Consider the following 13160-nt stretch of genomic DNA (forward strand, 5'->3'; position numbering starts at 1 on the left):
TAACCATCATCTGAGCCTTCAGTGAGTGATAATCTTTTTGCCAGTGGAGGTTTGAAATACTGTGAGAATTACTGAAATGTGACACAGCAAAACAATGTGAGCAAATGCTGTTGGAAAAATGGCGCTGAAAGACTTGCTTATTTAACACAGGATTACCACATACTTTCAATTTGCAAAAACCTCAATATCTGCTAAATGCATTAAAGCAAAGTGCAATGAAACAAGGTATGCCTATATAAGCATTTTGGAAGGCATAGATGTCTTGGGGTCAGAATAGAAAGATATGCTGGTTGGACTAATGCAGGCATTTCTGAAACAGAACAGTGTTTAAGAAGTATTGGACAGGGTGCGGAGTGGGGAAACCGGGAGAGAGCAGCACAGAAAAGTCAGCAGACAGCCCAGACTGTGGCTTGCTCTGGGTCTTCAAGGAGAGAAATAAAGGGGACTTTGGGATTTCCTTTCAATTTGCCAACCTAACTCAGTAGGATAGGAAAGACAACAGAAATTTCAAAATAATGTGTATCCTTGGAATATAGAACACATGGTTATTTAGAATATCCTCCACATTTGGAAACTAACAGAGTTTAAACTGAAGGCAAGAAAATTTTCAAAATGTGGCATAGGTGATGGAATTAAAAAAGAAGAACAAAATAAGCATAAGCGCTCTCGTTATTTGGCAAAGTGATGACTAAGGCATCGACTGCGAAGCGGTTACGGATGGAGCGGAAGTCTACTCTATGCCAGTCAGCAGCCCCAGACCATTCCGAGTCACGGTGGTGGTCACAGTCCACATTTCTTTGGCCTGATTGGCATTGAATGAACTACTTCCACCATCAGGTCTCCAATCCCACCTAAAAGGGATGCACTGTAGAATTCTCCTGGATGCATTTTTCACCTCATGTGATGACTAGCTTTCCTGCCTAACTGCAGTTTGAGCCTGCAGTGTTGCTGGCCTGTCCGTTCTAATGTTCTCCACAGCTACATGGGGGCTGAGAAAGGGTCACTTCTCTGCAGCTGGGGGAAGCTTTCTGGTGTAACCCGGGCTGTGCATTCTGACAAGGTTTTGTTCAACACCCTTTCTCAGGATTCCCTCTCTGGCAGGGGCTATACTCTATTTCTGTTGGGACTATTCCTGCTTTTGGATTATTTCCCCCAATTTAGTGGAGACCATTTTCCCACCTCTGTTGTGGACCTGAGAACCTGGTCCACCGATCCCAGCAGGACTGGTAGGTGGTCACTCTGCTCTTCCAGCCTCCTGCTCCTCCTCTCCATGTGATTCTCTCCAAAGTCACTGTGGGCAGGGAGGAGTGGCTCTGGCAAGAATTCTTAGGCTTGTGCCAGAGTCTGTTTATGTTCTTTCCCTGGCATCACTTCCAGAGGCATAGATGAGGCAGGTAAGAAGCTACCGCCGGCCAGCCTAGAATCTCCTGTGTCTTTCCTTGGTTAACATTTTTCAAAATACATGGCTTTTGTCATAACCATTTCCTTTAGTTGATACTGGTGAATATATTAAGGATTTAAATAATGGTTCTTACTTCGGTATTAGGAACTTTCATCCCAACACTCTTTTCCTAAACTGGACTTAGGTCTTAACATCAAAATTTTCCATTCCCAGTTTCTGGCACATGATAAACCCTTTAAACATACTTGACAAATGACTACACATGTGAACAAATAGAAGACTTTAAAAGCAGACTCAAAAAATTCATGATCTAGTTAAAAGCATAAATTATAAAGCACAGTCAAGTGAGAACGTAAAATGGGGCTATTCTGTCCTATTATCTATAGATTGTGAGATAGAGATATTCATTTTTTAATACCTTTAGCAAAAATTTTTTTAATTTTTTTAATTGAAGTACAGTCAATTACAATGTGTCAATTTCTGGTATACAGAACAATGTCCCAGTCTTGCATAAACATATGTATATTTGCTTTCATATATTTTTCCATTAAAGGTTATTACAAGATATTGAACATAGTTCCCTGTGCTATACAAAAGAAACTGATTTTTATCTATTTTTATATATAGTGGCTAACATTTGTAAATCTCAAACTCCCAAATTTATCCCTTCCCACCCTCTTTCCCCAGCAACCATAAGATTGTTTCCTATGTCTGCAAGTCTATTTCTGTTTTGAAGATGAGTTCATAGTGTCCTTTTTTAAAAAAATAAATAAAATCATTTTAAAATTTAAAAAATAAAATAATTTTTTAAAAATTTCAAAAATTAAAAAAATTGAAAAGCAAATATTTTAAAAATAAATAATGCCCACCCTGCCCTGCAGGTGTTCACACTCTAGTGGAGAAGAGACCATGGACGCAATACTGCACTACGGTGAATGCTGGAGAGGAAAGGAATGGTGGCAACGGGAGGAGAAAATGGAGAGGAAACATCACTGCTTACGAAGATGAGTCCTAGGTGTGGAGCTGGAATTTGATCGAGATCTTGAGTGATGACTAGAAGTTTATTATGCAAAGAAGGTGGCACACTGGGCAGGAGTTGGGTTAAATTTTAAGAAGAGGGGATCCATCCAGTGCACAAAGTCTCTGAATCAGCAAAAGGCCTGAGAGGACCTCACAGGGGTGGGAACTTCAGTAGCTTCAGTGCCAGGTATGGAAATATTGGGAGATGAGGTAGCAAAGGGTTGTTCAGGGCCATACTGGGGACTTGGTTAAATTCCAAACGTCTTTATCCAGCATCACAAGTGTGCCTGTCTCCACAGTACTCCAACCTGTGAACAATGAGCTGAATAAACCGAGTGCCTGCCCTCACAGAGCTTATGGTCCAGTAGAGAAGAGGAACACAGGTAAGTTCGACGCAACACCTGCTGGGGATGCAATACTGGTGAGGTGCTCTGGAATCAGGATGTGTTTAATCATAAGCAGTTGACCTTTTCTCTGGGGTGCACCCTAAGCAGAGAGCACCACTCACCAGGAGTAGAGGGGTAGGTAGGGATTAGATCATAACAACTATGCACATTATGATTTGAACTTTAACCAAAGAGGCAAAAGAGATATGGCAGAGATATTCTCCACTTTCAAAGAAAATCATTATTTTAATTAAGAAAGGAACTAAGAAGTATGCTTCGTCTCAGATCACATTGTGTTTTGCTGCAGTTTTCATCTTCAATTCTGTCTCTTGGCTTCTATCATGTCTTACCACTAGGTCACATATTTCAAGGCTCACACCCACATAACACAGAGTTTGGATGGAACTGTACACAGAAAGCAAGAGTGTAGAAAAGAGGGTTGGCCTAGAAAACAGTGAGGAATGTAGCATTTTAGCTCAAAACCTCCAAACATGGATTCTTTGGCCAATCCCAGAGCAGACACGTTAGAGGCTGAGAGGGAGGAAAAACACAATCAAGGACCCTGTGCTGAAGCACACATGCCTTGAATGTCAAGCCCAAACAAAGTAAAGAAATGCTTGTAACTCATCATCTGTGCTGTAAAACCCATAAAAAAGACAGTTCTAGGGAACTTCCTCAAGCATAAGACTAACATAAATAACCTTGTTTCAGTTTGAGCTGTTACGAATCTGATTGGCTTGGGAAAGCCAATCAGATTTTGTCTCCAATAGACACCAACTCATGAAGCTGCCTTTGATATTATTTATTTAGAAAATGTTTTCCTTTTTGTCTCCTTTCTTGTAATCATTAAATATGACAGTATCTCTATTCTTCCTGAGAACAGACTCCTAATTATAAATTAGGAGCTAACTTCAAACTGTTATTTATATTTAGCCTTGGAAGAATATTTGTGCTCATAATTCAGTAGAGATGCCTCAGATTCCAAGAATTCAGAGTTTCCAAGCTAAATGTCCTCATGCTAGGGAGAGCCAACCCCAGAACACACTGTCTTCCTCCTTCTCCCACACTGACTCCAGCCCTACAGAAATGCCTTCTTCACACTTTTCAGTTTTCAGAGGGAAAGTTGACTAGATATCCTCTAAAATCCTCTCCATTTCTAAGATTCAGTAATTATTACAGGTGACAATTTGTAATTACAAGATTGTTCCTCATGGTGAAACTTAAGTAATGGAAGACAGCCCCAAACTGTCTTCTTTCTAATTAAAAAGGATGTAGTCTGAAAAAATAATTGACATCAACATAGTGAGAATATCAACAGTGGGTTTTTAATAGCATTATGTTCCACCATCAACAAATTAGGCCATGTAAGTTATCAGGTAAATAATATATTTTACTTCCAACCTTTGAGGATTAACTGTCTTCTGAACGGAAACTGTAATGACTCGTATGACAAAATAGAAAGGAAACTGCACTTTCCTGGCAAATTTCATTTTCACAGAATTTTCATCCCAGCTCATAGTCAATTGTTTATGCACTATTTTTCATTATTGTTCCTAAGTGTGGTAAAATACACATGACATAAAATTTACCATCTTAATCATTTGTAAGTGTATAGTCCAATCGCAATAAGTACATTCTCATTGTTGTGCAACCACCACTTCCTTTCATCTCCAAAACTCTTCATCTTGCAAAAATTAAAGTCTGTACTGTTAAACACTCCTCATTCCCCTCCACTCAGCCCTCGGCAACCAGCATTCTACTTTCCACCTAGAATGTACTCTAGGTATCTCATATAAGTGGAATTATACAGTGTTTGTGCTTTTGTGACTGGCTCATTTCACTTAGCATAACGCCTTCAAACGCACTATTTTTTTATAGTTATCCTTTGCATGATGCAAAAGATAAGCAGACTTTGTGCCTGTGCTCTGGACTCAGATGTCAAGCACATTCATTCTATGTAATGAAAACACTGTGCTGAAAGCTGTACAGCAACGCTGAATCGAATTATCACATCCCACATTGGAAGTACACATGCTCTGATTTTAAACCTATAGGCATGACACGTTGCATTCAGTTTAGAAAGTAAATTGGAATGTTAACATTGAGTTTATTTTTAAACTGAATACTCTCTTAGGAGATGAAAATGAAAGAGGAAGGAAAGAACTTCTGGTGTGAAGGCAAGTGGTCTGTCTCTTTGGGGCGGTGCTACTGGGCGTAGCCACTGACCTTGACTAAGTGAACCATCGCATCTGCAAAGAACACCAAATCCATGCCTGGGCCACGGATGCTCTCATTATAAAGTTGCAGGAACATATTCAAACGCTCCTTTAGGTGATCAAAAGACTCAACTGGCTCATAAATTTTGGGCATCTCAGCATCAGCTTCCTCAGACGTTTCACCTGGGATTGGGGAAGATGAATCGACTAAGTTTCTTCACATCACTGGACTTTACCACTTTCTTCAACCTAAATTAATACACTCATAGCTCTGCAATTTAGCACAAAATAATACTGATTTTCATCCAAATGTCGTAGTACATACTTTTAGAAAAGAAACAAACAATAGTAGAAGCATTAGAATTTTTCTGATCATATGCAGTCTTAATTCTTCCACGTCTTCAAAGGGCCAATTTCAGATAATGACATATACAGTGAATTTAATTTGAACCCATAATTTACCATTGTCATTTCAAGAATCCTCCCTGAGATATTCGCTTAGTGGTCAAAATGAAGATCAGAAAAATAGGGATTTAAGGTCAAAATCAGCAAGAGAGATCAAGAATTAAATGATTTTTAAATAAGAATAAAAAGAAAAAGGTCATTGTATTCACTTAAGAAATTTTTATGATTCAGGAATTTGGGGCTAGTGGTGAGGACAGAAGTAAATTTGGGGGAAGAGGTGGAGGATTGAGAAAAAATAGAAAAAAATTTACTAAATAAATAAACTTACTGAATTATTTCACTGGGAAAACTATTAGAACCAATACACTTTTTTAAAAATTAGAAACACATAATATACCAGTTTAACACTTTTCCAACTTCAACTTATAAAGCATAATGTCAAAGAAAAAGCTAAATTGTACATATAAAAATTTGCTACCGGTTGACATTAGTCAGGAAACAGTGACAGGAAAAAGGGTGACATAGTTGAATAAACGAATAAAACTTAGAAATTCACTGGGTACTAGAAAAGTGAGTGGAGCTTCCAAATCTAATAGCAAATAACTACTTTCAATTGATCCTGTCCTGATATAACAGTGTATTAAACATTTTATGCCATAGCAAATAAATTGATTTAACATAATCATTAAGATTGGCCTATTTGCAAAGCTCTGACTAATTTAATTTCAATAGTTAATTATTTCATAAATGTTCAACTCAAGCTTTGAGAAACAAAGTGCTTTGAAGTCATGAAAAGGTCTATGTTTGCCTCTAGACTCGTTCACCCCACCCCCACCCAAACTCCCAACCCCCAACCCTACCCCCACCCCACCCCCACCTCGGAATGCTTCAGTTGTGCTTTGCTTCCTGAAAACCATCATCTAACTGTTTATCCTTCTGCATTAGAAGAAATTAGATATATAAATTCTAATTACCTTGTAAACGCTCTTACCCTTACACAACTTTTGAATATGTGTGACCTGATTTAAAATAAAACGTGTCAGCTTCTTTCTGTGGAAGGATCATTCCAACTGCATAGCCAGCAATAAACCTCCTTTTGCAATTGTCACTCAGAGACTTAACAGATCACACACACCCTCATCCAATCTAGTAAAGGGCTGCCTGGTCATTTTCAATCATTTGGAAGATATAAATAGCATGTGTTTAAATATAACTTTTTATATATGAAAATTAACTTAAAAGTCACCTCCAGTATTAGAGAGGCTTCTAAATGAAAGAAAAATGTTCTGCTTTAAGCTCAGTTATTTCTGAGGGAAAAAATATAATTGGAATACTGCCTCTTTTCATAAGAAAAATAGTATATTTCAATTTTTCATGGAACCATAACCACAAAATCTTGCCTCCAAATCGCCCACCTCTTTCTAATTATATTCAGTGGCCCTCTCAGATAATTTGAGGTTTTTCTTTTTATTTTCAACACCTGGGAATACTCAAGTAATAATGATCATATTTTTGATACCTTTCATTTGGCAGTGAGCACAAGCCACAGACTGCCCAAGCCGTCTACTCGTAACATTTCATCTACTTCCCCCAGGATGCATATGTTAATATTTCCATTTTTATAAAAGAGGAGAATGAGGCTTAAGAAAGTTCAGAGACTTGTCCAGCTAATGTGTGGGAGATCCCTTCCTTGATGTGACAGCCGTTAAGCCTTGTGCACTTTATTCCCTATCCTGCCTCCGGACTCTACCTTAGTACCCAAGACCGATATGCATGAACATGGTTAATCTTTCAGTTCCATGAGTATGCATTTAACCACTCATTCTATGTTCACTGAGCACTTACTATGTCCCAAGCTTGTTTCAGCAAAGTTTACTAGACAGAAATTCAACATCCCTGAACTGAATCTTCTGTTGTCGGGTATACCTCTAAGGAATTTCAAATTCTGCTTCAGTGGTTTACCTGTGGCTTCAGGGGCATCCCTCAAGAAATCCACAAAGTAAGTGTCAATTCCACAGTCCACCAAGAGTTTTTTCTCTGCACCAAACTCCTCCTCCACCAAGCTGACTAAAGTCCTCTCAAACCAGGTCACATCATCAGACACCGTGAAACGATCCGCTATCACACGTTTGCACTCGTGCTTCCACAGCCGTAACAGTTCCTGTCAAAATCATTATTAAAACGTGTTACTAATCCCCATGATGCTAGAGTTGGGAATGCAAGTTAACGCTGTCGCAGAGTACTATCCTTTCTGTTCTAAGAGGCTACGTTTTAAAAAGTTAAGGCTGACATTATTGGTTTCCTTTTAATGGGAACAACAGGTCTGGGGGCACATTAGAAAAGATCCTAGACTAACGGTTTTCATTTGGTATTTTATCACCAAAGGACATTTTTGGTTGCCAAAATGATCTAGGGGACATTACTGGCATTTGCACAAGGGATGAAGAGATATAAAACTTGTTTTGCACAGTCTTAGTAGACAATAATTTTTCTATGGAAATAACTGCCCTGTTAAATATAAACAAATAAAATTAAATGAAAAGTTAAGGTTAAAATATACTTCATTTCAAATTGGTCTCATGCAAGTATATTAAATAGAAAATATTCATTTTCAGTCTTTAAAACAAAAACATTCCTAGACAAAAATACTAAAATCATTCTGAACAACCTACAAAGTAATATTCTATGTAAAAGTCTTATGTTTGTGATCAATTAGTCTGTTTAGATAAGACACCTACATTCATGTGTCCAGAGCATAACATAAAATGTAGCATATAAACAACTCTCATCATGCAACTGAGATAATTACAAATGTATATTTACTTAACACAATTTGAATGAATATATGGGAAAAATCTGGATTATCTGAACAAAGCAATCACCTAGTCTACATAATCCAGGGCCCAAATCTAACTGGAAGTTGAGGGAATTAACTGCTTAATATATCTGTTCCTATAGCAAGAATAACGAATGTTTGTCTAAACTCCTTATTTGATGTGAAAGACTGGTGGAAATTTCTTAACTTGGTAACATTTTGCAAGTTAGAAGGTTTTTAAGCCACTATATTACTATTGATAAAATGTTATTGGGTTGCCAGGAAATAAATAAAACTTTAGTAAAATATTTTTAATGATTCAGTTAAGACAAAAGGTCACAGTAACACCAATTGTTGGAACTGTTTATGTTGATCTTTTTTAAAGCACCAAAAAATAGCTACTCAAAAAGTAATATTGGAGAACTACATTCCACAATTTAATTTCTCAATAACTTTGAGGGGGAAAAAATTCAAATTAAAATGTTCATGCTGCTAAAATGACTCCCAATTCTCTGTAAAAAGGAGAGTGAGTTTTCCCCAAAATGTCTTATCTTGGAGTCAGCCAGTGCAGTTACCTACTTTGTGAACATCTGTGGAAAAACTGGGTTGTTGTTTTTTTTAAAGTCAACACCTGATGTGCCTACAGTTTGATGGATACCTCGGCTGTCTCTGTGTTTCTGTGAAGAAGTCTCTGAACACCTGCTTCCCTAACCAGCACCCCGGGTCCAGGAAAGTCTGCAAAGGAGGCTGATACTGCCATAGCCTGAGTACACAGGCTATACCTGGGCCAAAAAAAAAAAAAGGTGTACTGTGTTTTTACGTATTACATGCATACTGCAATTTACATACTAGAATTCCCTTCTAGTTCAAAGGGGATTCTTGTACTGCTGGGAACTGTTATAATCAAGTGTATGTACAAATGCTCCTTTTTCTGTCAAGTGAACATTCTACTCTTCTGCCTCTTTTCAGTTTTACCAATATTTGTCATTATTTTAGTGCATCTACTTATATGGAGAAGAAAGATCATGGACGATCAACAAAATGGTTTTATTCTTCAGTTTTGGAAACTTATTTATAATTACTTTTTAAAGTTAAAATGTCAAGTTTATGGTATGAAGTTTGTAAGATGAATAATATGAAGACTCTTAGATAATAAAATCAATAGAAATTCTTTCCATTATTTAGAATAAGAAAATTATCTGATTATGAGAAGATAAAATCAATTACTTCTTTTATTCCATTCATTAGAAAATAATACTATTTCCTTAAACATAAACCAAATCTATTGGAATTTTTTAAGAGAAATTTTCTGATGTACTTCTCCCTTACTGATGACAATGAAAAGCAGCAAAGAAAAAAGTCCAAGCGAAAATATCCCAAAATATGTTCATAATTCCACTAAATACGACATTACTAAGAATATCTATAGTTTGTAATAAGTAACAATGTTATTTGCTTTACTCTCTAATGTATCACTTACGTCTGGTTCCTTGATAACCTCTGAAGTAGTGTTCAGCATTCCCTGCCAGATCCTAGAAAGATCTCGAAGGTTAAATACGTAATGGAATTTTGCAGGGGTAGGGAGCATTTTAATCTTAGTCATCTGCCACAGTCGGCGTGTCAGGGGAACCAATTTCGTCACTGAATCTCTCACTTCTTCAGAGTAACCCCTTTGGGTACAGTAGTACCCTCTCCCAATCACACCTGAAAAAGGAAAAAAGCCGTAACATTTTCACTAACAGTTCAAATTCACTAAATTAAAATGAAAAACATGATAATGTAGAGTACAAATAAACTACACATTTTAATAGATAACCACATATTAAAAAATTTCCATTATTAATGTTCTTTGAAGGTTTTTTAAACATCAAAAGTGGATATAGGTTCAAGTAAATTAGCATTCAAATACTGAAAAGTTGATTAAGAAGTTCTACTAAAAACTCTAGCTGAACTAATTAAATATTATTAAATGAGTAACAATGATGAATATATAAAATTGCCTTATAAAAAGAAAAGAAAAAGGGAGGGTTTGTGAAGCCTTTAAGATTTCTCCATTCTTTTGTTGCCTTTCCATGCATTATAAAATACTTTAATTTACTTTATAGGTAAACCTTTCCAGGCAAAAAAAGAATAATTAAAAGCGGTAATAGTCCCTCTCTCTGGTCCGTTTTACTTCTCCCAAGTTCAGATAATTCCCACGTCACTTGGTTTCCAAACCTTTGCCCACTGCTGTGAATGAAGGCAGATACTGTCAGATGCCATTAGCCTGGGGGGCTAAGATGACATTCTAGTCGGCCAGAAAGTAATTAGGGTAATCCTAAGGAGTTTGTTCTCAGTCCCAGTTTCAGAAATGGTAAATCAATACCGAACACGAATGCATGAATAACTTTATACTCTTTTTCTGGAAAGAATGATTCCACGATCAGTTTCTAAACTCACTTTCATTACTCAGTTAAATAATTATGGTTATCTGTTGGGCTAGTGTTTCCTCAGTGAACTTATTTCTGAAATACTACATATGTAATCAATGAATAATTTATTACCAATCATATAAATTACTCTGAGGATCAGACTCTTGACTAATTTCCATGCTGTGCAATATTATTTCTTTGGTCAAAATCATTATATGAGTTGGTTAAAGTATCAGCTACATAAACTTTTGGTATGGTATTACATCAATCCAGACCTCAAACATGTGCATCCGTGAAGAAACTATCTCACCATGTCCAAGACCATTTGATGTTTAATCTTGCTGGCTTAAGAAGCTAGCAACAGTTACTTAAAGAAAAACATAGGGATAAAAGATCCACCTACACACCCAGCTCAGTACATATACACAATAAATCCTTAGATAAACAAAATATACTACTTGAGAATGATGGAGGCAGTAGGCTAATTAATCACCCAGTGCTCCCCACTGTGTTGACCTCTGAGTGGATATTGTCTCATTGGAACCCAGGCTGGTGTTCTTCCCTCCCAGGCCCTATTGACATTCATTTTACCAAAGATCTTGTCCATGGAAGCATCAGAGGGCAATGTGCAATTAAATATAGAGAACTGCCTCTTGAGTCTTTGGGGTATATCATTGCGTCCACCCCCAGGATGGATCATGGCTGCTAAAAGCTGGATGTCCACAATGCTGGTAAACTCCCCAGGCTTCTCCAGGTTATAAAATCCATTCTGTTCCATCAGCTGTCGTACTATCTCATTAGTAACCTAAGAAAGACAAGTCGAAGAATTAAAATGTCATTTCCTTATATCCCGGAACCTAACTCTTTGAATGTTTTTAAGTAACGGACTTTATTGGAATTCAGGAATTTACACGTTGAAAAAGTAGAAAAATATTTACTCATCAAAAAGTAAATCGATGATGAATTAGACAAGTAACGTGCACAATAGGATCGGTATACCTGGTCTCCCCACTCGTTGATTATGGGCATATTTACATCATCAATAAAAACAGTCATCTTCTTTCCCGCTGGAGGGCCATATGTTGTACCCATGCGTTTATCCACATAGCTCTCTATTGTCCTCTGTTAAACAAAAAGCCAACAGGAGCATCTGTGAAAATATCCCCTAAGACTTGGTCAATTATTTTAAAATCTAGGAACCTCTGAAATTACAAGAATTAGAAAAACCCAAAAATTCTCCCTTAATTCTGGAAAGCAGGGCATGAGGTACCAAAATGTTCTTGGGTAACATTCATAATCTTTGACAATCTGGTTTGATTTAGGAGTAAATAAAATTCCAATCAACGTGAATTTTGAATGGGATGAGACTCTTCTGTTTATTCCTACAGATTTTGTTTTGTCGTACTGTGCCCCCGTTGATGACACTATAATCCCCAACCCCCATTATTCAAAGGGTCCAGCCCTGCTCAGTTTCCTTAAATTCAGAGACAAAGCTAACCAGGCTACTGTCCAAGAAGCTTCTCAGGGCTGTGCTCTGAGCCCCACCACAACCTGCCCTAATTTGAAGGATGGTCTCTCTTCGCTGAGAAGTCTGCCAACTGACTTCTGTAGCCTGACACAATCGGCTTTGGGACAGACACAGTGACACTGAATCATTTCTCTTCCCCTTCACAAAATGGGGGACAATGCCTTCTCTTTTCTATGTTGAGCTTGGGTGGTACAGGAGGGTCCTATACTCTGCTCTATAAAAATATTCCTAGCAGTGTGGAAAGGAGTTATTAGAACAGATAGAAGGGGTGCTGGCAGGGGTAAGGGGGACCTGGAGGAAGAACCCCAGACTACTGACTACAGTATTATTATTTCCATGGTAATACAATGTAGTTTGGAAATCAATCCATCATTCAAAATGTATGTACTGAGTAACCAGAGCTAGCACTGCAGGGAAAACAAGTTTCACAAAGCTCAGTCTTAAAAACCTCATTTCGTTCCCACTATGACAGGAACCTACTGATTCATGATTTTTAAGTCATGTTGAAGATAATATATAAATATAAGAGAAAGTGGAGATGTATTGAGATAAAAATGCATTCTCCTCCTATCCAAAAAATGTCTTCTTATTTCATGATGAAGAGCAAACCAGTTAAAATGACATTAATAATCCTTCAAGATACAACCACAAAATAAGGCCAAGATATAAACAAAAATCTATATATCTGTTCTTGGAAATCTTCGCAGTTTGGTCATTTCAAATTGTTAAGTTTCCATCAGTTTAATGAATAATAGCAAGAGATGTAAAATTTTTTCACTATTTTTTAAATAGAAAGATACATAAATATATTACAATCCATTCAATTACAAAATAAATTTCCCATGACAACGGTACAATGGCAAAAGAAAAAAAAAGCCACATTCCCTTGACATAAAAGCAAACTGTTTAAAGTAATGCACTAAACTAAATCTAGCTCTGCTTCTCAATGAATCTAAATGCATAAAGCAATTAATAAT

At 37.1% G+C, this 13160-nt stretch overlaps 1 protein-coding gene across 1 annotated transcript in view; it reads right to left on the minus strand.

Moving 5' to 3' along the window:
• DNAH5 (dynein axonemal heavy chain 5) overlaps positions 1-13160 on the minus strand; it is a 236785-nt gene that overhangs the window by 75630 nt on the left and 147995 nt on the right. The window contains exons 48-52 of the mRNA XM_064479570.1: positions 11655-11777; positions 11247-11460; positions 9725-9948; positions 7392-7590; positions 5035-5207 (exon numbers count right to left, since the gene is read on the minus strand). Of these exons, the coding sequence (XP_064335640.1) occupies positions 5035-5207; positions 7392-7590; positions 9725-9948; positions 11247-11460; positions 11655-11777 (933 nt within the window). The remainder of the gene's footprint in view (positions 1-5034; positions 5208-7391; positions 7591-9724; positions 9949-11246; positions 11461-11654; positions 11778-13160) is intronic.

Source organism: Camelus dromedarius, chromosome 3 (assembly GCF_036321535.1).
Source record: "Camelus dromedarius isolate mCamDro1 chromosome 3, mCamDro1.pat, whole genome shotgun sequence".
In the NCBI taxonomy this organism is placed as follows: domain Eukaryota; kingdom Metazoa; phylum Chordata; class Mammalia; order Artiodactyla; family Camelidae; genus Camelus; species Camelus dromedarius.